At 36.0% G+C, this 25,915-nt stretch overlaps 1 protein-coding gene across 8 annotated transcripts in view; it reads right to left on the bottom strand.

Moving 5' to 3' along the window:
* The window catches only part of LOC109104317 (rho guanine nucleotide exchange factor 12-like), a 60,867-nt gene that overhangs the window by 32,690 nt on the left and 2,262 nt on the right, over nucleotides 1-25,915 (bottom strand). For 2 of the 8 annotated variants that reach the window (XM_042739469.1, XM_042739474.1), the window contains exons 1-4: nucleotides 22,035-22,765; nucleotides 21,329-21,495; nucleotides 6,610-6,704; nucleotides 4,809-4,865 (exon numbers count right to left, since the gene is read on the bottom strand). In XM_042739469.1, coding sequence (XP_042595403.1) covers nucleotides 4,809-4,865; nucleotides 6,610-6,704; nucleotides 21,329-21,360 — 184 coding nt within the window. In that variant the 5' untranslated portion in view covers nucleotides 21,361-21,495; nucleotides 22,035-22,765. Of the gene's footprint in view, nucleotides 1-4,808; nucleotides 4,866-6,609; nucleotides 6,705-21,328; nucleotides 21,496-22,034; nucleotides 24,820-25,915 lie in introns of those variants that run through there. The other 6 variants (XR_006156560.1, XR_006156561.1, XM_042739470.1 and 3 more) reach the window with 5 other exon arrangements.

The following is a 25,915-nucleotide window of genomic DNA, read 5'->3' as shown; positions in this document are numbered from 1 at the left end:
TTTAATTTAACTGTTTAATAAATCATTTATTTTCTTGCTAATTCAACACAAAAAAGATGTCTTCTATGATTAACAACCCAAAAAAAAAAAACTAATTATATAAATAAAATATCATAAATTAAACATTTTCTGGCGTTAACGCAGTAATAATAGTTATAGTAACAGTAATAGTAATAATAATATCAAAAGTATTTATGTTATAAAATAACTGTTCAAATAAAAACTGTTCTTTATATTCAATAAAGAATACTGAAAAATGTATTATGGTTTCTACAAAAATGTTAAAGGATGTTTACCCAAAAAAGAAAATTTTTAAGTCATAAGTCATTAATTACACACCTTCACATCTTTTCAAACCTGAATTTCGTTCATCTTCAGAACACAAATTAAAATATTTTTGATGAAATCCGAGAGCTTTCTGACCCTCCACAGACAGCAATTCAACTACCACGTTCAAGGTCCAGAAAGGTAGCAACGACATCAATAGAATAGTCCATTTGACATTAGGGCTGGGCGATATATCTAACGATAAGATCATGCGCATCTAGTCAGTAAATCTGGTTCCGTGATTAGCGCTAAATCGCCATCACCTGTTCAAATGGAGCGGCATACAAGAGCCGTAGATCACTGACAAGCTACTTTCGTGTGCATTATCCCAGATAATCAAAATCAACGCGATATTGCGTACTTTCAGTCAATGACGGCTCTGCTATTCAATGCCGATTTGAAAGCAGGGTGATGGCTGACCTTAATTTTATGAAGCTACAAGAATGCTCTTTGTGTGCAAACAATACAAAAAATAATGACTTTATTCAATTACACGAATCCACAAGAGCATTTCTTAAACAATCGATGCAACAATCGTTTGACTTTATTCAATCATTACCGAGAGCAGGGCTGCAACAACTAATCGATAAAATCAATTATTATCGAGAATGAAAATCTTCGACAACGTTTCTCATTATTGATTAGTCAGGTCAACCCATAGTGCATGTCCAACTTCAGCCGGTCACATTAAATTACAGCAGTGAATAACGCATTTCTATGGACAAAATGCATCTAAAAATAGTGGAGGAAACAGAATGAGCTCCTGCAGGAAAAGTACGCGATCAAAGCTGCCCAAAACATGAGAAATCTTTATTTTAAGCTTCAAGCTCATGCATTAACGTAATGGTTTGCCCTGTCAGTTGCTCTGACAGATACGTGTGTGCATCCTCAGTGCAAAAAACTTTCAGTTAACGGTCATATCCTTATCTGTAAATGTCACAAATTCACGCGAGTCTTTCCATTTTTGCATAAAGGCTTGCCTGACAGTCTGCGTTAAGTTGAAATCTTTACTGAAAGAGCATGGGCGTGGAGAGGGAGACAATATTCAGCACAAAAATATTAATTGTGCTGAAATATCTGTTGTTGAACATTAACTTTAGCTTTAAAAGTCAACATGCAGTGTGAGTAATTTATGAGAGAAGGAACTGTAAAGGGACAGCAGCGTGTAATTGAATAAGTGTCTGAATATAAATGTCAGTCGCTTTTATAGGATAAATAAATGACAGTAAGAGAGGAGAGTGACTGTGATCAAAGTGCAAGCGATGCGTGTTCCTGCAGAGCATTACTGTGATTTTATTCGTCTTTATTATCTTTTAATAACATAGGTTTGTGCCACTGCTGCTCTTAACTAACAGTATTGGGAATTACCAAAATCATTTTTCAGCTTGTGCGTTATAGTGTTTTTTTTTTTATTCAGATAACAAATTAGTCAAAAAGTATATAAACAATGCCAGGAAGCATGCAAGCTATTATCAAAGGCAAAGGAGGCCATTTCTATTATTATGTGAATAAATACTACTTAATTGTTTCGGTTTGTAATTTGCCCAATAAATGGCAATAACTTTTTTAGATTTAAATTTTTTTTTTTGACAGATTCCTAAAATATGTGTTTTCTCTATTATGACAGGTGGTGTAATAAATTGTTAAGCACTGCATGTTTTCACAGCATTCAGTTGGAACATTTGTTTGAAGGACATTGGGCAGAATGTGGAATAGTGTGCTTTTGTCAATAAAATTAAAATAAAGAAAATTGTTTTGGTTTTTTAAATCCGATTAATCAAATAAATAATCGGCCAACTAATCGATTATCAAAATAATTGTTAGTTGCAGCCCTACACGAGAGTACTTCGATGTATGCATGTGGTGCTGCTGATGCAGAAGCCGGTGTAGCCTGCAGTAGAACCCAGATGCGCTGCACCTTGTTTACAAGCAGAGGATAAGGCACGCTGTAGTGCTGTGTTCAATACGACTATACGAGTATCGATACAGCTGGCCCTGTATCGATATTGTGGCACGTGTGCAGCAGTGGACTGCACTTAATTTGACTACAAGAACAACTTTTAAAATTGAGTAGAAAAGTTTGAGGTTTCTAAAAAAAAATAATGAATAGAGCATAATACATATGCTACAACAAGGTTTAATCTGGCTGCAGAGGAACACAACTGGGTTGCCTGATACAAAGAGACGTAATCCCTGAAAAAGAGCTTCCAACTTGTGCAATATGGAAATATCTGCAAAGTGTGCTAATTATCTTTGTCAACCTGGAAACCATGAGCATGCACTCTCTCTCCACTGTGGATAAATGTGCTTGCTTTCTGAAAACACTTCTCCACTTCAATATTCTATTCTCAGAAAAGTGTAATTCATCAAGTGTTCATTTATGAGAAATAGAGAAAGGCTGTGTATGTATGAATTACCATGGTTTTGCCGCGTTTCTCTATTAACAGTGAAGCTGTGGCTTTAATTCCTTTAAAAAAAAATGTTACCAGCTCCTTGTTGAGAAAGATAATGTAGCCCTTGATGCGATTAAGCCATTTAGCTGATAAAATTGCAAGGCAAGTTTGTTCCTGAATGTCTGAGTGCGGCCACAACGTGATCTTTGTGAGTGAGTGAGCATGTGTGTGCGTGAGACACAGTGAAGACAGCGCGTTAGTTTAGAACTCTTCTAATATTTATTTTTATTTTTTAAACGTAGAGAGTGTGTTATTTTGTGCAGTGATAACCTAATAGCAATGTAAATATTATTTTTTAATATATTAGAATGAGAACATTACAATATACATTTATTAGAACGAGTACCTTATTATTTCTGGGCTTAAAAACAAGATGCAAACAATCAGAATATTGTATCCGGTGGGGAGTGCCCAATGTAAACATGAAACATATGCCATTACTCATATTGTACTGTGGTACAGTTATGGAGGCCATTCATAATGCAGAGGTCAACTGCCTGCTCTGCCAAGCTGTACATAAAACAGTCTTAGTAAACACATATGAAGATTTCATCAGAGAGGATGACTTGCATTTTTCCCCCCAGCCTTACTTCTTCAATCAGAATATACAGACGTTGAACTAAGAGAGATGGACATTCTATGTCAGAACACCGGCTCCAGCATCAGCAGCACTACACACGTGTTGAGGTACTGTCATGAAAATGCATCGAAGTCTCACATGGAAGAGAAGAAATTGATTAATAAAGTTAAAAAATGTTGTTTTCTTTGCACACAAAAAGTATTCTCGTAGCTTCCTAAAATTACGGTTGAACCACTGATGTCATGTGGACTATTTTAATGATGTCCTTACTACCTTTCTGGACCTTGAACATGGTAGTTGCGTTGCTGTCTATTAGGGCTGCACGATATCAAAATACGGCAAGTGTACAAACTGCGATATGCATATCACAATGGCATGTGATATCTGATTTATTGTTTTAATAATGGGCTACTTCTAAATGTTGCGATAAGTTAAGTTTTTGGTCAACGCATATAGCAGAGAATAGACTGGGCATGCGACTGTTACTTACATGACTTGCTTGATGTTAAAAAGAGTCATTAAGTGCAGAAAAAGTTACAGACAGTTATCTTGTGCTGTGTGACTACTAACAGTATTTACTACTGATCACAGAACCATGCTTCACTGACAAGCTGTTAAAAGTTAAAGCACTGTTTTTTCATTTATATCTTTGTTTCCTTGTTTTGTTTTTTTGTTTTTTAAGATTTGTGACATTGCTTTTTATGTAGGCCAATTCAGAATTCACATCCAGAAGTTGTAGTGATGCTTTCTTTTCCAAGAAAGATTAAGGTATTATTACAAGGTATCGCATATCGCATTTTTCTACAATATCGCACAACCCTACTGACTATGCAGGGTCAGAAAGCACTCGGATTTCATCAAAAACATCTTAATATGTTTTCCGAAAATGGTCTATGGTTTGGAACAACATGAGGGTGTGTAATTAATGACAGCATTTTCATTTTTGGGTGAACTATCCCTTTAAGTAGCACAACTATGTTCAACATTGATACAAACTGTAATAATAATGGCTGCTGAAAATTCAGCTTTGACTGACAGGAATAAATTAGATTTTAAAATATATTAAAATATAAAAGTTTTAAACAGTAATAATATTTCACAATTTTTTTATCAACTGTTTTGAAAAACTGTAGCGCAAACATTTCACACAAAAAAATTATCAGTAAGTTATATAAGTAAGTATATCATGTAATAGTTAAAGTATATCTGTAACAGTTATCAGGCCTTTAAAAACAGCATCCAGACTCTCTTAGTCTTTATCTTCTGAACCATTAAAATAATGTTATCTGTTATTTACAATAATACACACAGAGCCCAAAATCAACTCAGCAGGGAAGCTGAACATAAATAAACGCAGATAACACTTGAACTTCACAGTGCTGGAGATGAATCACCTGCACAAGAGTAAAAACAAAACTAGAAACACAGCAACAGTACGATCATCTTACCACAAGACTCAGGTCTCCTGTCAGCCCCTACAAATCCGCTCTTCTGCACCAGCACTTCTGAGCCACACAACATCATGATACAACACGGGACACACACGCACATATCACAGAGGACACAGAGAGAGGACTCAAATGAAAAAAAAAGAGCAATGGCACAAATACACAGTGTGGCTGTTTTGGATTACTCACACAAAAAAGCCACACTTCTCAGACAACACTAAAGAGATATTGGGAAGACATTAGGGTTGGGCGATATATCAATGTATTCTCAAATGAACTTCCTGGAAATGTAAGATTAAGCAACATTGTGAATTGTGCAATGATTCTAATGTGTGTTGTTGTTTTTCTTTACTATATATTTTTGTTAGGCTTCTAGGTAATTTTGGAATTTGAGGGCAAAAGAATGTTCGGACAGAGATATTCAAGCACCATCTCTTTAAATTTAAGCAGCAAAACTGTGTTGATGTTTGTAAGTTGAATCCATTTCCATGAATCAGAATGCTGAGAGATGACTTTTTGTGTAGGCCAAGCTAGAAGTAAGCATCATCCTGGACCATCAACAAAAACCCAACAGGATTTTTCCATTGTTCTTGGATTGTTGCAGAAAATAAACAAACGGTATTACTGGTGTATTTTGTGTCATAGAATAAAACATGAAAATATCTTCAGCCTGTGTTATACAAAAAACTTAATTAACACTCTAAATCTAAGACTCAATCAAAATACTTTTGTCAAAGATTATATAATTGAAATATTGAATTTTACATATTGCGTTTTTAAAAATAAATGTTACTGTAAATATTACAGTGTATCATTGTAATGTTATATTGGTGTATAGAAATAAAAACTGTATTATAGTATTGCATTATTGATTATTTTTAACTCAATTTTTACTGTATTTTACTTTTTTGCATTAATCACTTTGAAAGTAGTGGACAAAAATGGTTGCTTGGTAGAAAAACAAAACAAAACAAAAAATAAGCCAATTCAAAACAAACACAGAATATCAAATATTGTCAAAAGAAAAAAGTTTTAAGTTATATCGCCCATCCCCAGAGGACACTGAACGCCACATTGTGGTTGTTTTAGTCATGCATCAGAAGAAGCGAGTCCAACACCAAAGGAATATCAGAAATAAACATGCATCACATCCTCCATTCACCGCTATTCTCTCTAACATGTGAAAGTGAGATATTTATGTTAGATCAACCAATAAAACATACTATGCACATGTGAAAACTGCTTCAGAATAGCTCAGAAATCTTTGAAAAGACCACTGATGAAATTCTGTCATCATCTCACTCGTCTTTCAATCAAACAGGAAAACATCTCCCCTTCTAAACAATGTGAATCGCATTTTAATCGATACGATTATCACATTGTTCTCCACCATAAATCTCACATTAATGGCCATGCACAGGACTGCTTTTCCTTCTCTACTCTCACCAGCAGCTGAGAGGAAAAACAGAGGCGAAACTTGAAAGAAAAACACACTGACAATGTCTTTCAACTGCCAAAATCGGGGCCAGGAACATGTGCATCGTTTATGGTCAGCAAGTATGAATCATGCCGCTGTTTAAAGCCGTTCCACTGCAGTTAGTGGACGGGCACAGCCTTCCATCTGTGCTGTGTGTGGAGGAAACTGTTTCCATTTAAGAGCCTGAAGAGACTGTGTGAGAGGAGCAGTGTGCTTCAGTCCACACCACACGCACACACGAGCAGTCAGGACAGCCTTTAGTACAGCTAAACACTGCCTTTCTGTATGAGCAGAGTGTGAAAGAAACTCTCGGATGAAATTTACCTGTAGAGTCAAACTCGTGTGTAGGGGTACCAGGCTGCTTATCGCTTTCGGGTCTCTTATCGGGAGGTTGGTCTCTGCTGAGAATGCTACCGGTTCTGTAAACACAAACAGGAGAAATCAATATACAAAGTCAATGAAATACATTAACACACTGCAATGAGCACATAACATAATTCACCAGTGGTTCTTATCTGGGAGGGTTGTGACACAAAAATGCACTGCAGTCTAATAGGGTTGAATACATTAGGTGAAAAAAAAAAAAATGCTAAATGCAAATAATGAAACCATAAACTATATAAGAAAATGCTTCTCTTATTTTCATTGTTGCTGAAATTAAAGGACATCAAACCTAACAATATTTAACACAAATGAATTTGCTACTGAAAGTAGTGAAAGTAAGTAATATTTGTCAGATGCCAACATGGACATGTTTGTGTGACATGCTCTGATCTCCAAAAACAAAACTCTCCATAAACAAAACTCCCTAGGTCCCTTTAAGACGAGTTAGTTCACTCTGCGGCCATACTGTTAACGCCCCTGGGCAGCTATTTCCAGTCATGCAACTACAGATCCTGTCTATCTGAACGGAGAAAGACAGTGTTTTTCAAAGCTACTTTTCATATTTCAAATCAGGAATAAATGATAGAGGCTAATACATCATGATACCATATATTGTGCTTCTTGAAAATCATGCAATAATTATACAGACAGACAGACAGACAGACAGACAGATAGATAGATAGATAGACAGAGACAGACAGACATTTAGGCTTGTCCAGTGAACCACATTCTACAGTAAAGTTACAGGTGATTAATATTTGAATCTATCTGTCTATCTATCTATCTATCTATCTATCTATCTATCTATCTATCATCTTACATATACACATAATTCTGGAAAAATTATTAAAAGTTTATATTTAATTAGATCATAAAAATACTATTAATAAAATTGTATAAATTAATATTACAATATAAAAATAATAATATTTTATCTTTATGTATATTTATAATATACAATAATTAATCAATACTTTTGTACAATAAACAATTTTTTCAAGCTGTGTTGGGTCATCACTCGATGTCCAATGTAAAATCTGGAAATATTTTCTCTAAAGCAGTAAACATTCAGATCAGTGACTGACTGATTAATCCATATTTTACCATTTTCAGCTGATACAAATAAGCAGAAGAGTCCATTCTAAACCATCAATACTCATCAATGATTAATACACTTTTTGTTATTCTTATATTAAACAGTCTGTATAATATGAGTTCATTTTGTTACAGTGATTATGCATGTAGCAGGTCATGATGAAATTGTACTAACTGTACTGTATTTATCATCATTAGATTGACAACAGCAACAGCATTAAAGAACTCATATTGTCATCTATTAATTTTAAGTGCATTGATGGCACTGTGTATTGTGTAGTGTTGAATAGCATCCTCTTGCTGTGTGCAATCACTATTTGCTTAGTTAATTTCCTGCTAGGACAACAGATGTGCCCCACTGCGCTAATGTCGCCCTATTCATTACACACATCAATTAAGAGGCTCTGCATGAGTCCTGCCGGTTCTTTATCACAAAGGCAAGTGGAAAAGCCTGCAGTAGCTATGACTCCAGGTCTAAAAGTAGCCTCGGCAGTAAGGCGAGTTGAGGTGGGGTGAATGTGTTTAACAGTGCTCTGCTTCCCGCTTACAGGCCGTGTGAGAAACCTCTGTTCTCTAGGCCAGTCAGTGATGGGACACAGTGCTGAAGAAGCCCTTTGTAGGCCTGTCTGACTGCGTCTAACTGAGACCCACTGTACTAACAACCCAGTGCCATTTCCTTCACCTGGACTCACACGCTTGACCTCGCAGAACGCCAAACTGACTGAAAATAATGTGCAGAATGAGAAAGATCTCTGCGAAACAATCACTTCAGCATTTTAAATGATGGAGGTTCAGCTAGACCTCACATTTGTCTGTCAGCTTGTGGATTTTGAACTCATTCTGCGGGTCAGCCAAACGGCCGGTTCATTATGGGACAGTATCGGAGAGAGTGGACTCCATACCTTCACAGTGAATTGCGAGACATTTGCAGTGTTGCTCTGTCTGAACACAGGGAATAATCGCGCGAATGCTTAACTAACTTTTCTAAGATTGCTTCAGAGGTCAGCTAACTGTGAAATTAACACTGCAGCAAAGTAATGGAAAGGACTCAGTGGGATTAGCCCACCTTTTATGAGGCTGGTAGATTATGCAAAGCAATTTGTCACCGCTGGTAAACTAGATAAATCTTATGAGAGAGCAGCCGTCAATCACTGACTTTTTCAATTAAAACTCAATTAATAAAATTAACCTTGAGTGCTGGCGCAGGCTAATATGAAGCAGTTCTCTTCCCGCTCCCAACAGGGGCCATGATTAGCACATTTACTCTAGCTTTTCATTTTATGTAAATCAACAGTAACCCAAGTCTGTGAAGCAACAAAAAAAGCTTAATTTTAAAGCATCATAATAGTAGCTTACACATATTATATGCTATAACTCAAGTCTTTTGAAGCGGATAGCTTCGTGTGGAACGACTAAAATTATTACCTGATAACCTTCCCCTCAAATGAGCTGTTAACTCTAACTATTGCAAACGGATCATTGAGTTGTGAACGAATCAGTTCAATTTATGAACCGGACCAACAGTTTATCGAAAAGAACAAGTTAAAATGAACAATTTTATCACTGAACTGGTTGGGAACGACTGGGACTCAATGATCCAGTCACAGTGGTTTTCAAATTATTGGCTTGCTGAAGGGCAGGATTGTGAGTGAATAGTGACTTTATGATGACTAGACTAGCGTTTTGTTTTTTTTATATAGAATTTTTGGACCTTAAAAAGCAAGTGTTAGATGTTGTGTGGGGAAAAACAACAACAACAACAACAACAAAAAAACCTTCACATTAAGATTCTTCATAATTTCTGGGGGACATTTTTTTTTAAATACACACTGTTGAGAGAAATCTGTTACCCACACCAAAGTTGCTTTTTTTTTTTTTTTTTTGATCATCGATAAAGCAAAAACATTGATATTGTGAAATATTATTACAATTTAAATAAACTGTTCTATTCTATTTTCATACATTTCAAAATGCAAAGCTGAATTTTCAGCAGCCAAAACTCCAGTCTTCAGTGTCATATCATTTTTCAAATACCACTCTAATATGCTGACTTGCTGATGCTGATTTTTATAAATGAACAGAAAGTTCAAATAAATAGCATTTACTTGAAATTGAAATCTTGTAATTGAAAGTCCTCGCTGAATAACAAAAAACTAAAATTAGGGCCCAATGGTTTCTGCGATGCGAAAAACATGGACGGAATCGTGGAATCCAGTCATAAAAACGGAATTTACTGTTTAATGCGGAATGTCACGGAATTTGTCAAAATTTGGTTGCATTAATCAAAAGTAGGTCACTACACGTAAATCAAATGAAGATATGGACTAGTATCTATGAATAATAAGCAGCAAAAAGACTATAAAATATGAATCTGACATGATCTGTGTGTCTCTGTGTGAATTAAAGGCGCAGGCACGCGGTTTCCTTTATTACACACATACTGAAGCGCACCTGACGCTCACAGTGATTTCAGTGTCTGCCGTCTCACTAAATTAGGACATAAATACATGAACAATTTCGAAACATCTCCAAAACTGCTCTGAGAGTAACTTCGCAAGCATTTTACTGTTTAATTTGAATAAAACTAACAGTTAGTTATCATATGCACACAGAAATTTAAAGGTATTCACGGCAAAACAGAACATTTCATAAGGCCCCAAACATGTAATTTTGGTTAAACTTTCAATAAATTTATGTTGAATTGTATAAGTTTCATGATTAGAATTAATTAGACATGCTTTTGATTAATACATTTTATTTAACTATTAAAAAAAAAAAGAATTCCAGAAAAATGAAAACGGAAAAAACGAAATTTGAGAAAAAATAAAACAGATTTCATAGGGCCCTATAAAATATTGACTCCAAACTTTTGAACAGTGCATTCAGGATCTTCGGAAGAACATGAACTCGAGTTGTCATTTCCAGTCACTTTAAAATGAAAAGAGTCAAAACAATCGTATAGTTCTTGAGTCTTCAAGCAGGGCTGTTCTTGCTCGTATCAGAGCTTTCTGTAGTGACACTGGATCCTTTTGAGAGCAGTTTGAGGGAAGTGAATGGGCCATTTATGAAAGGGCCTGTAAAATGTTCCATGGTCCGCTCAGCTAAAAACCTCCCACTAAAGAGGAGGAATGGAAAGTAAATCCAAACAACCAAAGCAGCCAATAATCCTACCTTTTACATGTTATTCTCTCCCTAATGAATCATGCATGCTGATGACACATGTAAGAACACTGCTATTTGTGCTTATGACCACAACTGTTACAGTAATGCTTGTGAATGTGAATAAGGTTTTTATACAGTTTTTTTTTTAGTTGGTCTCCAACTGGAATAGCATCTCCTATGGAAGCTTATTTCCACCATGGAATAAGAAAAAAAAATGTAATTGCAACTTTTTATCTCACAATTCTGACTATTTTTCTTGTAACTGCAAGTTTATATCTTATAATTCTGCCATTTTTTCACAACTGCAAGTTAATAACTCAATTTCAAGTTCTCACAATTCAGACATTTTTTTGTCAGAATTTTTGAGTTTACATCTTTGCAATTTCTAATTTTTGTTTTCTGAGTTGAGTTTATATCACACAATTCTGTTCTTTTTTCATGTTTCAGCCACAGGAAAAAAAAAATTTAATCACTCTTTTTTTCATCTTACAATTATTACTTTTTTCTCACAATTGCTAGAATATAATTGTCAGAATTAACAAATTACAAATCATAAATTTAGAAATTCCAGATGTATACTTAGAATTGCGAGAGAAAAAAAAACAATAATCTTTTTCATTTTCTCCTCCTATGGCGAAAACAAATTTGCATAATCTCTAGAGACAGACGAGTTTGTAAATGTAGGCGTCAACAACACTGTCTGATGCAAATGAGGCCATCTTCACTCCTGGAGGAGGAGGCGGCAATGGGGGTGAGTTGGAGTGGTAAAGGAAGTGCAAGAACGGGATTGGTGAGGTGGAGGGGGTGGGTTCTCCACTCAATTTAGGTTTTGTGCAATAATGGAAAAACGTTCCACACGAAGCCAGAAAGGCCTGCATAAGGGACACCCCAATTACTCCACTCTGAAAGGCTTGTTTGTCAGAAACCTCTTGAAGGAAAAGCGGGACACGGGTGGAATCAACATGGCTCTTTTGCTACGTTGTCCTTTCTCTTCCACACTTTTCTGGAAGTTCAACATACAGATTTCTTTAGTGCATGCATTGTATGTATGCATGTGATGGTGTCATGCTCAGGTTGTGGTGGGCAAGCTGGCAAGAAGATAAGGGGTTCGGAGAGCCGAGGGATGATATCAGTGCTGGCTTGAGCACTGGAGGAAAAAACAAGTGAGTGCTGGGCTGGCAGCGAGCGAGAAGGAGCAGTGACTTTGCAGAAGAAAGAACACTTGCTGTTTGTATCCAATGCGGTCCAGAGGACCTCTGTGCTCCAACTCATGACATCACCACTGTCAAGCACGGCCGCATCGCTCCAAATGGTCATGTATGTGTTTCTGCAAGAGTCTGTGTGCGTCAGACAGTGACCTGACCCAACAGCCAGACGGCAATACTCAACACACACCACAGGACAAGGACTCACAATATAGCCTTGTAATAATGTGAAGTAATGTTTGATTCTTAAGTATGCATATGATACATTAACACAATCATAAGTTATTTTAAGTGGCGTAACCACTTATGCAATATTTTTTTATATCGTTTTTATTATATAAGCTATTCTAACTTTACTTTTTAAATGATCTTTCAACATGTCATAATTGTAACAATTTTTTTTTTTTCTGCTATAATAAAATTTGTAGTGTAAAGTCATCTGCCTAGCATGGAGGAGTAAGATACGTCCAAAACAATACACAAATTACAGGATGCCATTTCATGTCATCATTTTCCAGTAAAGTATGTTTCTTTATTTATGTCCATCATGAAGTTACATTATAGCTTTATAACTTCTGATTATTTATTTATAAAAAAAAAATGTCTATTATTGCTGATTTAAATAAAAAACGAATAAACTATTTTTAATAACTTGAGGTAAAAAGATAAATCTAATGTTTAATGAAAAATCAAATACTTTTAACATTTTTTAATTAATTTAGACTAAAATCAAATAAAGGTAGACATTTCTTTTTCACAAATAAATATGCTGCAAAAAAATAAAAAATTCTCTCATGAGTACAAAACTCAAGGCAACAAAAAAAAAAAAAATTTTATTGTAAAAAGGAATCTTAGCAAACACAAAATTACTGAAACTATTTTATGTGGTAACTGATATCATGCTGTCAGAGATAAATTAAAAAAGAAAAAGGAAAAAAAAAAGAAAACCTAGAAGATTCCCTTAACCGATTCACATGAAGTGTTAGAAGAAAATCTTTTTTGTTTTTTCTAAGAAATAACATCACATGGACACCCCTGAGTAAATGTACACTACAGCCTTTCACTTCCCCTTCAAATACCAAATGAGGAACTTGTTGCTAAACTATAAGGGACAAAACCACCCGCTCCAAGAGATGAGGTCTCATTTGCAGACCTGTCAAATTTTGGCTGTTGAGTCAGTGAAAATAAGTGAAGCAGAAGCAAACAGAAAAATAAACATTGCTGATGTCTCTTCACAAAAGCTCAATCAAATCATTTAATAAATAAAAGGCTGCATGCAAGGCCATTATAAACCAAAATGAATAAGCAAATCCGGGAAAGCATCTAGGCAAATAAGAAGAGGACAAATGCTTTGCGGACAGATAGGAGAGGCAGTCTTTATGGCCCCAAGCGCACCAACTGGCTCTAACAGGAGCCAACATTTGCTCTAAACATCAGCTGTTAAAACCCATTAAACAGTGATGACTGAGTAATGACATGATCAAACAAGAGCACAGCGACTATGTGTGTGTTTGTGAAAGTGCACACACAGATACAGTCTACGTAATAATGGGAAGCGAGAGCAAAAGAGAAGAGAAATGAAAAGGTAAGTGGATGTGGAAGTGTCATTTGGGGTAATGTAAGAAGACACGGGTCGAGCTGGGCCTCTGAAATGAGCGTCCCCTCCCCCAGGTGACATCACAATGAGGAACGGGGGGTCTGAGCGGCAGCGGCCTAGGGAGATTTTCCTTTTCTGCTCCAATAAACTCAATCACCCGTCCTGACAGGGCTGGAGGATGTGCATTTCTTCACGCTAGATTGTCTGTTTAAATTCTTTGATATTGCAGGAGGAGGTGGGAAAGCAGAGAGTAAGCCAAGTTCACAACACACTTTGTCGCCACCAAGGTCAGGAGGACAAGCTGACGCCGAGGGGTAGACAGAACTCGTACCAATCCATGCCTCCCAAAACAAAAGATCACAACCAACACGGGTCCTTCTCTATCAAAAACTAAAGACAGGTAGCATGCTACATATATATCTGTATGCATCACAAGATAAATACAATAAAAATGTAAGAATTAAAAAAAGAAGAAAAGGTAAATAAATAATTTTCAAATGTAAATGAATTTTAAAAATGCTCCATGCAAAAATCACCAATAATTAAATTAAATCAAATTAAATTGGTTTAGAACAACAAAAGAGTAAAAAGACAAAAAAGACTTGCAGTGAACTGCATCTATAATTTGTATTTATCCTTCATTTTTCTTTAATGTTCCCGAATGACCAAGTTCTTTCAAAACACTATATAGAAAATCTTTTTTTTTTTTTAGTGCATCAGTTCCACATTAATCCTGCAGCCAACTGTCATAGCATCTCACAGCAGTAAAGCACGCAACACAAAGGATTAATCTCGGCCCAGTGTGCCTGCCTTGCCACGCTGCCCCAGAAACTACATAAGATTTAAGCATCCACACAGCGTGAGGGAGAAGAGGACAGGCGAATAAATCATATCCAGTCGCCTTCTGCAGAGAGGCAGTCGTCTCTCTCTCCCCACACTTTTCAGTCACAGCTTAATGCACCGGAGAAAATACAGCACAGCAGTCTGGTCTCCAATTGGCACAGAAGGCCAGAGATTGCATAAGCCAAGACTGCAAATGGAGAAGGAATATATCAGACCTCAACGATATGGCACAGGGAACAGAGAATATTAGATGTTCATTTTGATGTTGAAAGTAACACTGGCAGCAAGCTTCAATGTCATGTGACCAGCCACATATGTCCTCTTGCATCGTACCATTGGTAAAAACTTGCACCTTTCGTGCGTTTTGGTATCGACGAGTGCATGCAAGCATTAACATCTACATCACAACACTGCAAACCCTCGGTCAATGTCCCTCCCCCTCTCAACAGCCAGGGGGCTATTGGCTGCAGCTCCACATTTCCTACTCGCTGCCAGGGTGTATAGGGGAATCTATGTTCAAACAAACCCTGTGAAAGAACTCTCCAAACTCGGCTGGCATTTGCTGTACTGCTAGGAATCCAAATTTTAGAGCTCTTTATTGACATCTGTTATAGTCACAAAAAAACTACTAGTACTCTGTCCCAGTACAGAGGATAATTCCTGGACCATCTGAAGCATGGTTTACAGTAAAAAGCATCCATCTGATTGATTAAAACTTACATATCTTTCAGGAGACAGGGTGTAGAGTTTTATGTCGGGAAACAAATTTTGTTTCCTAGTTACCAGAATTGATTTGTTGAAGTTTACATGGTAAACGACAGTGAATTAAAAAAAATAAAAAATAATAATAATAAAAAATATACACACACAATAATTTGAAGCCGTACACAAGATGATATTGCATTTTTGCTTATAAAATATGGGGAAAAGTACTGTATCTAAAATAATCTGCAAACACCATCTCATTTTGATGGTTGCATGTTCTCACAGTGAAAGTTAATGTGAAGATGTTCAGACAAACATGCTTGTTTGACATGTCAGTTGGACACCCACTTCCTGTATAAATTAGAGGTTTTCAACTGTTTTGATGCCATAGGTGTCTAAATATGCTGACCCCTTGCTAGTGACCCCTCTCCTAAAATATAGTGGCAATGGCAACTATATACTCTCATGTATAAAGACCCATTACTCTGTGAGCCTGTGAGAAAATAAGCCTGAAAATTTATAGACAACATGCTGTTTGCAAAAAAAAGATTTTATATTTTCATTTTACTAAAGCCAAAAAATATGTACTTTTTAATACAATCAAAGCAAAGCTATTGTTATGTCCTACGTCATTCACTGTAATGCCCCTCTCTCATGAACGCATGACAGTTAGTGGAAGCTAGAGATTACGATTTATAAAGTTTTAAATATGGTTATTTTTCTTACACAAATGCATTGACTCATTTAAGAAGACCTTTATACCAGTTCTTTTCATGATGGATGGATGCACTTTTTTGGGCTTCAAAATCTCAACCACCATTCACTGCCATTATAAAGCTTAAAAGAGCCAGGACTTTTTTAATATAACTCTTATTGTATTTTCTGAAAGAAGAAAGTCATATACACATGAAACGGTTTAAGGATGAGTAAATCGTGGGACAATTTTCATTGTTGGGTGAACTATCCCTTTAAATTTTGTGTTTTTTTAATTCAGCTAAGAGCTCAGGTTGATCTACCATTCACACATCTTCATGTGATTTGAATTTGCAGAGCAGAGTTCACCAAACTTGATCTTTGGAACACAGCGAAATACAAAATTTCTTTGCATGCATACAAGTATGACTGGAAGTCAATGGAACGAAAAGAATTACGTGGCTGGCCCCCTTGGCAAAAGTTGTCACAGTAGCACCACTCATCACCTTTTTTTTTTTTTTTTTAAATATTCATGTGTCCGCCCAATAATTACGCACAAGAACTACAAATATCTGCCCAATGTGACAAAATATTTGTTGTCTTTCATGACATATGCTAATTTATATGCTAACAGCTAATTTAAAACAAAAACCTTCATCAAGCTATTCCCGTAATCATACAGCTGGCATATGATCATTAACTGATGAAAACCATAAGAACCAAATGTGGTTTTAAGCTGAAAAACACCTTCCTCAAATTTCAAGGGTGTTGACTAAATGGGTGTTGAAAATTTTAAAAACACCATACCTGAACCTTAGGGAGAACTTGCCCATACTTATTAATAATTAATTTTATGGCCATGTGAAATGCATTTCTTGCCAGTTGATGCAATATGCATTACTCCCAAAGGGACATTTTGTAACACAAAATGTGCATTCATGGCTATCTTCTGCGTGAGACTGAGATTTCTGAGTTTCTTCTATTCATAGACTTTCAGTTGATTTCACAGTGCGGTCTGGGTTTAGTGACTGTCAACTAAGATTTTCTACACTGCCAGAGAAACCAGAATATCCACCCCGCACAGACCAGCCTTCCTCCGAACTATGATTTTGTGTTTTTGTGATTTTTTTTTTTTTAAGATTTTCCACAGGGCAAAACTGGTATTCTTGTCCAAATCCAACATCAAACATCTATGTCAATCTGCAAACTTTCCATTTCCACCGTATCCATCAAGACAACAAGAAACCAATTTCTCTATTTCAGCTCAGAATCACAATGAGGGCTTTTACAAGACAGATGACTCATCTGCTGCTAAGCTTACATGCTCATATTTACGTCTGACAACGGAGTAACTAGGTGTGTTTCTGAGACTTTCAGCTGCTTCACCCAAGGTAAAGGTGAGCATATAGGTGTGGCCCAGTGCTGTAGTGAAAGGCCCATTTGTCTGGAGGTGGAGGGGGCAGGGGAGAACGTGGGGGGGGGGGATCGGTGGTGTCAGACATTGTTGTGCCTCAGCAGGGGCTGGTGATCTTTACTGAGAAAGATCTGGTGCAGAAAGAGCACCGGAGAGGAGAAGGAGTAGCTGTTGTGTGCATGCCAAAGTGGCAGCAGGGTGTGAGGCCAGCCCACCCCACTCTTCATTTACACTCCAGTGAGAGCGTCTGTCACCCACTACGGACACAAGGATGAACACACACTAATATCATACTCAAAACATCAGCGCGCTGCTTCAAAAATACTCAACCATGAATCTTTGTATTGCAGAAAGCGCTGGGCGTGTGTCAGGAGAACACAGCCCTCGTGTTGACAGTATGATCTAAAGCTAGAGTGGGCCGACCGGTTTTGTGCGTAGAAATAATGGACTGAAAATCTGAGATTCAAGAGAGCTCTGCATGATCTCAGTACGTGCACACCCTGTACAGCAGCTTAATTAACCACAACGCAGCTAGATTTATATACTGACAGCTACAATACTAACTAGCAATTTAGCACAATTAAACCTTCCTTCTCCAATACATAGTTATGTAAAATAATAAAACGAATTAAAAAGCAATTACACAAAATAATAAAATATATACACATATGTAAAAATCATAATTATATATGTACTAATTTTAATTATGTATGCATACATGTATATATACACATGTATGCACACATGTATATATGTATGCACACATGTATATATGTATGCACACATGTATATATGTATACACACATGTATATATGTATGTATACACGTATATATATATATATATATATATATATATATATATATATATATGTATGTGGCCTGTGTGTGTGTGTGTATATGTGTGTGTGTGTCTATATACACATATACATACAGAGAGAGAGAAAGAAACCATGATTTTTGGTTGTTTTTTTCCTATTTAGTTTGCATAGGGGGAACACCCAAACAGCTTTAGAATAAATCACAACAAACAACAATGACCACATTAGCTGATTATTCAGACTGTAGAGGGCTGTGTTTAATTAGTCTGATTGGTTCTTCTAATTCATTAAAAAGAACCGCCCTAATCGAGCGATTCAGTGGGGAACTGAACAGCATGTTCTGCTGTAGGGTTATTGCTGCATGCAGCCAGCGATGAAAACAGTTAAAAAAAAAAAGGCTTGGTTATTTGTTGTCAAAAGATTATTTTCCAACACCCAAGTTTTTTTATATAATGTCTTCATGATGTTTCTCCAAAAGGAACTACAAACATTACTGTATCATTGCTAACTGATGCTAACTAGCTTACATTATTAATGGAGCTACAGCTGTAATGACCATAACATGCATGTCATTTCAGAATGTATTAAGAGAGTCAAAATATCATTAGTGAAGCTATGCATCAGAGCTCAGTAGCAGTACAGCTATTTTAAAAGTTTTTAATGAGCAAGATTGTAAAAAATAAATAATATTTCCTTTTTTATAAAAAAATTTTGCCTTCAAAAAAAAATAGGAAATGATAAAATTTTATAATTGATTTGTAAATCTATTTTCATGTAATAAAGAAATTGCTATTCTAATTAAATGAATGCTAATAAAAAAATCATGAGGTTTTTGTTTTTATTTTTTACAGTAAACAAAAAATTCTGAGTGCATACCTTCAATGTCCTGTAAAGCTGTAATCTGAAATGCTGCTTTACACTAAACTATTGCTTCAATCCTAAATACAATACAGGAACAATGCCTAAGTAAAACAAGCGGTTCACAGACTTAAAAGCTGTTAACCAATCTGCTTACAGGATATCCTGTTATATCTTACATGTCATTCTTCAGTGTAGGGGTGAAAGCGAATGAAGTCTAGACACAAAGAAACAACAAATGGCTTTGAACTGGCATAACCTTGGGATTAAAACAGAACGCCACATGGCTGAAGGTAACAAAAGATGCATTAGCCACATACATGGTGCCATACAATGCATCACCTGCAGTGATAACAGATGAGATGAACACCAATCATCTTCAACTGGGCCTGGGTGGCCAGAACTGTTCAGTCCTGATATTGCTACTCTACTAGATGGAATGAAAGGTAGATCTCCCTCAGAGTTACCTTCAGATGCTTGTGTTTCAATCCCTGCAGCACTGAAAGCATATCTGTCATCACGGAGATGACCAGACAGACAACCAGTCTGCTGTTCCACAGTGACGTCAGTGGCAAAGACCTGTGAGAGGTTACCATTAGAAAACACTCTTTGACTGACGTTTTTTCAGCCATCATGAATGAAAAGTATGTGTGAGGGCTGAGCAAATAGTGGTTATTGATACATTTATTGAACTTTCCCATGGCTTAGTTTCCACTAATCACTTGTTATGAAAAAGTCTGAGTATGATCAATAGCAAATGGCATAATGATGGAATTAAACAAAAATTCTCACTTGATTTGTGTTCTGGTCTAAAAAGAAATAACCAAGTAATATGCAATGCTGTGAACCAGCACAATACAATAAAAAAATACAACATTATAATTGTTTTCTTCTAAACCACTTCTCTATATAAAATGATCAAGATTCTCGTTATCTGCAAACCTTTTAGGCTTATTATTGTGTGGCCATTTGGCTTCTGAAATGAGATTTGAGACAGTTTTGATCAAATTTATACAAGAAATGCATAATAAACTGTAAGCAACATGGCAGGATTGTACCAAATAAAACCAAACACAAGCAAGATACCGGTTGATGCAGAATTCAAGATGCCAGCATTGCTAAAAAAGCATATCAAGCAACAGAAAAATCGAATTTTTTTTAAGAGACATATATGCACAAAAAGTACATATTTCGCACATGCACAAAAAAAAGCAGTTCAAGTCAGTGTTGTTATTATTAACTAAAACTACTGAAAATAGCTTACAACAGCTGAAATATAAATATTAAATGAAAATCTTAATCTTAAAAAAGACATTAGAAGACATTGCCTTGGCAAATAAATTAAATAAAATAAGTTAAAGCTGAAGTACTAAAACTACTGAACCTGAAATTAAAATAAATGAAAGCTGAATAGGAACATTAAAGCTAACTAAACTGAGAAAAGCATAAAAGTACTAAAACTTAACTGGAAAAAAAATGCTGGTTCAGATATAAAACTAGTATAAAAATATATTTTTTAAAAATATTACATAAAATATTTATATAAAATATGCATATAAAAAAAGAAGTATAAAAATAATGCTAAAATAAAACAGGTACTCCAGTGGTATGAGTAATTCGATACTATATAGTATGCAAAAAGCAGTATATCAGTTGAGTAACATGCCTGAATATGAGAGATTCACAAAACAGTAGGCAAAAAAGCCCCAGATGAACTACTGCATTTGCTGATATTCAAAACAAACTCTCCCAAAATGCCACAGAAGCTGTCAGTCAAAATGTTGCCACAATAAATGACTTTTCAAGTGCTATAGGCACCATGAAAGCTGCTTATCATGGCTAAATTGCACTTGTTAAGTTAAATAATTTTCACTGTTGATAGGTCAAAAGACATACGGGTCAAAAAAACAACACCATCATGACAGATCACGCAGCATTTGTATAATGTATTTATACAACACACCTGCAAACCTACAGAAACATACTTGAGTGCATCCAAATTCTCATACATGCATTGACTGGTCAAAGGAAACACAGTTTTCAAAATTGGAAGCAAAGCACAAAACCAGTCAAAAAACGGACATGACCATAAATCTACACCACACCACACACGTAATTACAAAAGCAAACCAATGCAAGCTCAATGCTGTCCAATACAGTTCACTACACAGAGAGTTAACACAGATGTAGGCTGAAAAGTCTGCTTTAAGTATATCAATCATACCAGAAGCAAGTTTGTCCACATAACACGAACATAACTCATCCATACCTGTCAGTGACTGTGGACCGTGTGTCGCTCATTGGGCTTTTTTTTTTTTTAACCTTTTTTCGTCCTATATCCTATAGTCATTTTCAGATGCATCAGGAGCGGCATCGGTTTCTGATGTTGCATGAGGCTGTTGCATCCGTATTTTGATGTGCTGACCAGGAGGTACACTATTTACAAAAAAAAACATAACATTTATTATAAAAGTTGCACCAAAACAGCAATGAATCCCAATGATTCCATACAATCATAAACATAAACAACAACCCATGAGCAGATGACTTTAAATATTAGAAATATAAAAGCATATGATATACACTGAAGACCTTAAAGTACTTATACATCATATTTTTCCAGAACCAACATGTTTGTTTTTGTTTTTAAACCAATCTGCAAGTATCCTTAAGTAACCCAAAAAACATTTGGTTCTTCGAGAAATGGTGCTGTTTACCAAAAAAATAATCCTGCAACAATAACATTAACACAATAACACCTACCTCTACTATAATTGCAGTTTTGACATATAAAACAAAACTAATTATGTTCTGTGTACACAAAAACGTTATATAGTTATTAAAAAAAACGTTATACTTGCTACTTTTAACGGTATAGTAACAAGCCAGGAGGCTTGTAAAGATCAGTAAAAAAATATTAAACCAAAATAACTCACAATTTGTGATTTTCCGTTATCGTGTAGCTGTAAATTTACCTTCTTATTCAGCAGCAGCTCCCAGGTGAAGACGAAACACTTCCAACTGCTCGAAGTTACACTCCTTTGACACTTTTGAGCTTCCTAATGCTGAATGTGTGTACGTTCACAGCCAACACAGCAGCAGCAGCAATACCGCAAACCCACACTGCAGACGAGGCCTTGCTATGCTAAAGCTAACAGCAGCCTAATAACGTCCACTCCAAAAATGAGACGCGATATTTTGCCAACAACAATAATGAACAACCGTGTGCATCCACACCAATCCCAGTCACCCAGACAGGGAAAAAAACACACTCATACACGTGTCACCTCGCGGAGAGTTTCCATGGAGCGGCGACGAAAACACTTCAGCATCAAAATAAACAAAACCACTCGACAAAGTTCGCGTGGCTCTTCCCAAGTGTTTTCCAGATGATACTGAGCTCGTATGGAAGAGAGGGTCCACGGTGAAATCAGTTTAGAGGTTGTAGGTTCCAGTCCATTAGACTGGAGAAAGTTGAGATGTGCCGTGTCTCCCGCGGGGTTGCGTCTCAAAACCTAGTGAGCCGCCTTCATGGACAGCATTTCCGATTCAACCCAGTTCACGCCAGCTCGCTCTGCTCAACTGACTAGCAACGTGCACCAAAATGCTGTCTAGGTAGACAGGCTCACTGGAATTTGAGAAACTGTCAGTGTTTTGGTTACAGTTTGGAGTGAAGGTGGTAACGTTACTTCAAAGTTTCTTTTTCGCGAAGACTCACTCAAACTCTGAAAACGCTTCCAGTCAGTGGGAAATAAAATATTAGGACATGTTAAAAAAAAAGGAGTCTGTGCAGTAAATGCAGTTTTAGATAGCTTTTAGTATAAGCTTTTTAGTATTTTGTTCATAATTACAGTGAAACGTAGTTGTTTTGAATGGAAACATTTGTGTATCCATAGTGATTCGGATAAGGTGTTCACTTTTCGCTTTGTTTTCGTCATATTATGATTTAATTAAAGTAACAGTCGATAATTTTTAGATTTACAGTCAGCTGGCTGAATCAGTTTATTTAATCCGTTGGAAAATGTGAGGCAGTCACTGGTTAAATTAAAAAACGTCAAGCCCTAGAGTGAGAAAACCCGTTCAAGTATTATGTTAGCTTGCCACGTGGTGGACGCTCACAAAACTGCAACGTCTTTTACGCACATTATTATATTTTGTTGAGTAATTATACTTTCAGTATATTAAGTATGCATTATACTTTGTATAATAATAATAATAATAATATACCGTTTAAGATGCGCATATGTTTACTTATTTACAAGAAAAATAAAGTCATGAATCTATAGATCTCCTTAAAAGATTTCCTCTTGAATAAAACAAAACACTTTCATAAAAAAATCTTTACAATATATATATACAAATATAAATATAAAGCACTTTTTTTTACAATCTCTTAACAGTTAAACCACCAAGACCTCGATTTCAGTTATTAAACCCCAATATATTAATAATTTGTAATTCAGAATTTGATCACATTAATCAGAAGAGGTGTATTAAAGTCACAATGACTTTGAATAAACTTTAATACATTTTCCTTGATCAATAACAACATTACAACATCCTAAAATACATTATTGTAATGATGATGATGATGACGACGTTTATTGATTTATCAAGTGGTGTGGTCAGATCACCATAACAGATAAATAATTGATGCAAACAGCCTGTAAGACATCACTCAGTCTCAATTTAAAAATGGTTACATTTCAAAGACAAGATTTACTTTTTCACTCAAGTCATTAATCACACACAAATCATTCAGTAACCTTCCAGAAACATTTAGTAGCGTTTCATGATCATTTCTGAATATTCCACGTACTAAAAGTTTAATGGAAAAAAATTAAAAGCAACATCACTAATTAAAATTTATAACAAGTAGTGTTCCTAATTACAAAAATATCAAATATTTCCAGTACGTAAGAGTTTAAACACTTCATTCCTTATGAGTACAAATATATCAAATTAGATTTGATTGTAAGAATTTTGAGTTAATCATAATGGCAAAAAAAAAACACATTAAGACTGTTTAAAAGCTCTGATACAGCATGGATGTTTTCTCATGTGTATATTACCAACCAGAAATCAACATTAATGGCTGATATCCTTTTAAAAAATATGTAAACATCTATTAGCTGCAGAGATTTATTAGCTGGTACACTTGTTCTGATTCTCATTCTTCCCTCCAGTGTTAGAAACGAGAGGCCGACCCGCTGATCTGAGAGATCCTTCAGTCTCTCTTCACATCCTGCCCGTTGACCTCTGCCATCCTGCGGCGATTCATCCAGCGCTGGTGTTTGAGCTGGGATTTGCGGTATGCGAAGCGGCCGATGTCAACCATGAACACCCAGGACAGCGCGTACATGGCCACACCGCCACATTTAATGATAAACTTGGGTCTCGGAGAGATCAGCTCACAGTACAACATGGTGCCGCCCACGAAAATGCGCATGAACACAAACAGTAGCACGAATAGAACGTCCACCACGTCTCCGAGGAAGCTGTCATAGCGGCCGGAGTGTTTCAAAAACCAGCGCGTCTGAAGGAGGGGGTTTGTGATCTCGCTGCCAAACAGCACGGCGCAAGACTCGATGCCCGACTCCCCCAGCCACAGAGTAAGCAGAATACCCAGGATGCTCATGGTGTGGTGGGCAAGCATCACCAGGCCCTCTGTGCGGAAGTACACACACCAGGCCATGTCAAAGATAAAGTAGCCCAGACTGACCACCATAGCGGTGATCTGCAGAGGGGTGTTCTTTGTACCTGCAAATAACATATAGTAAAAATTGAGCATTTGTCAGGAAAAAACACAATATGGCAATGCTAATAAGACAACATTATATATTAGGGGTGTGCGACATGTCTGCGATAATATTGTGTTGTTTTATTGGGTTAATTTGCAGCTGGCAAGATAGGATTTTTAAAAAAGTTAGCTGTCTATGTAGTAGAAACTATGTCTATGTAGTTTTTTTTAACGACCAGAAGAAAAAAAAAGAGAAAAGGCGGTGGTGAATGAAGGTAGGAAAATATATCACCAATAATACACCCGACCCCACAAAAACAACCACTAACGGGAATTCAAAAATATAAAAATAAAACATTTAGTTTTCACAAAAGTCCTGGATTTGTCAAAACAAAAGTCCTTTGGATGATGCATTTTGCATCAAAAAGTGATAATAACGTTGTGTAGGTAACAGAAAAATAATACACATTTTTCATGTACTTGTACTACTGACAGTACAAAGCTTTTAGCGAAATCGGCGAACTAATCCTCTGACATTGTGTGAGCTGATATTGTCGAATATTTCATTCACTTTGCAAAAACCAAACAAAACACTCCAAATATCAGCATAATTGCAAATGTGATATTGATTTAATACAACAGTGCAATAAACATGATGTTAATATTATGCGAGTTTCATTTAGACATAATTTATATTTTTATATTTATATTACATTTATAGACTAAATATTTTCTGTTTTGGCTTCATTTCACCAACCAAAATAGTTTTAAACACAAATCTATGAGAAACAAACACTGGTGTTTTGTTACTGACTGAATCGGCATTTAGAACAAATCATTTGAGTGAATAATTCAATGACTCATTCATAAACAGCTGCTTTGCCACTTGCTTTGTTTCTTAATAAAATCAGCCAGCTGAACGAAGATAATAATTAGAAGATTGTTAAAACAATTCCTGTGTCTGAAACTCTGAATATGCCTACTTCCTCACTAAGAGCGAAAAACAGCACGTGAGAAGAAAAGTAGTATGTCCAAATTCATAATATTAATAAAACAGTAGGCGAGATGACTTACAACTTCAACTGAGATTCCATAATGCCAAAGAGTTGTAAATGG

Source organism: Cyprinus carpio, chromosome B15, assembly GCF_018340385.1.
Source record: "Cyprinus carpio isolate SPL01 chromosome B15, ASM1834038v1, whole genome shotgun sequence".
NCBI classification, from domain to species: Eukaryota; Metazoa; Chordata; class Actinopteri; order Cypriniformes; family Cyprinidae; genus Cyprinus; species Cyprinus carpio.
The sequence above is the reverse complement of the archived record's forward strand: the minus strand, read 5'-3'. Positions and strand labels throughout refer to the sequence as shown.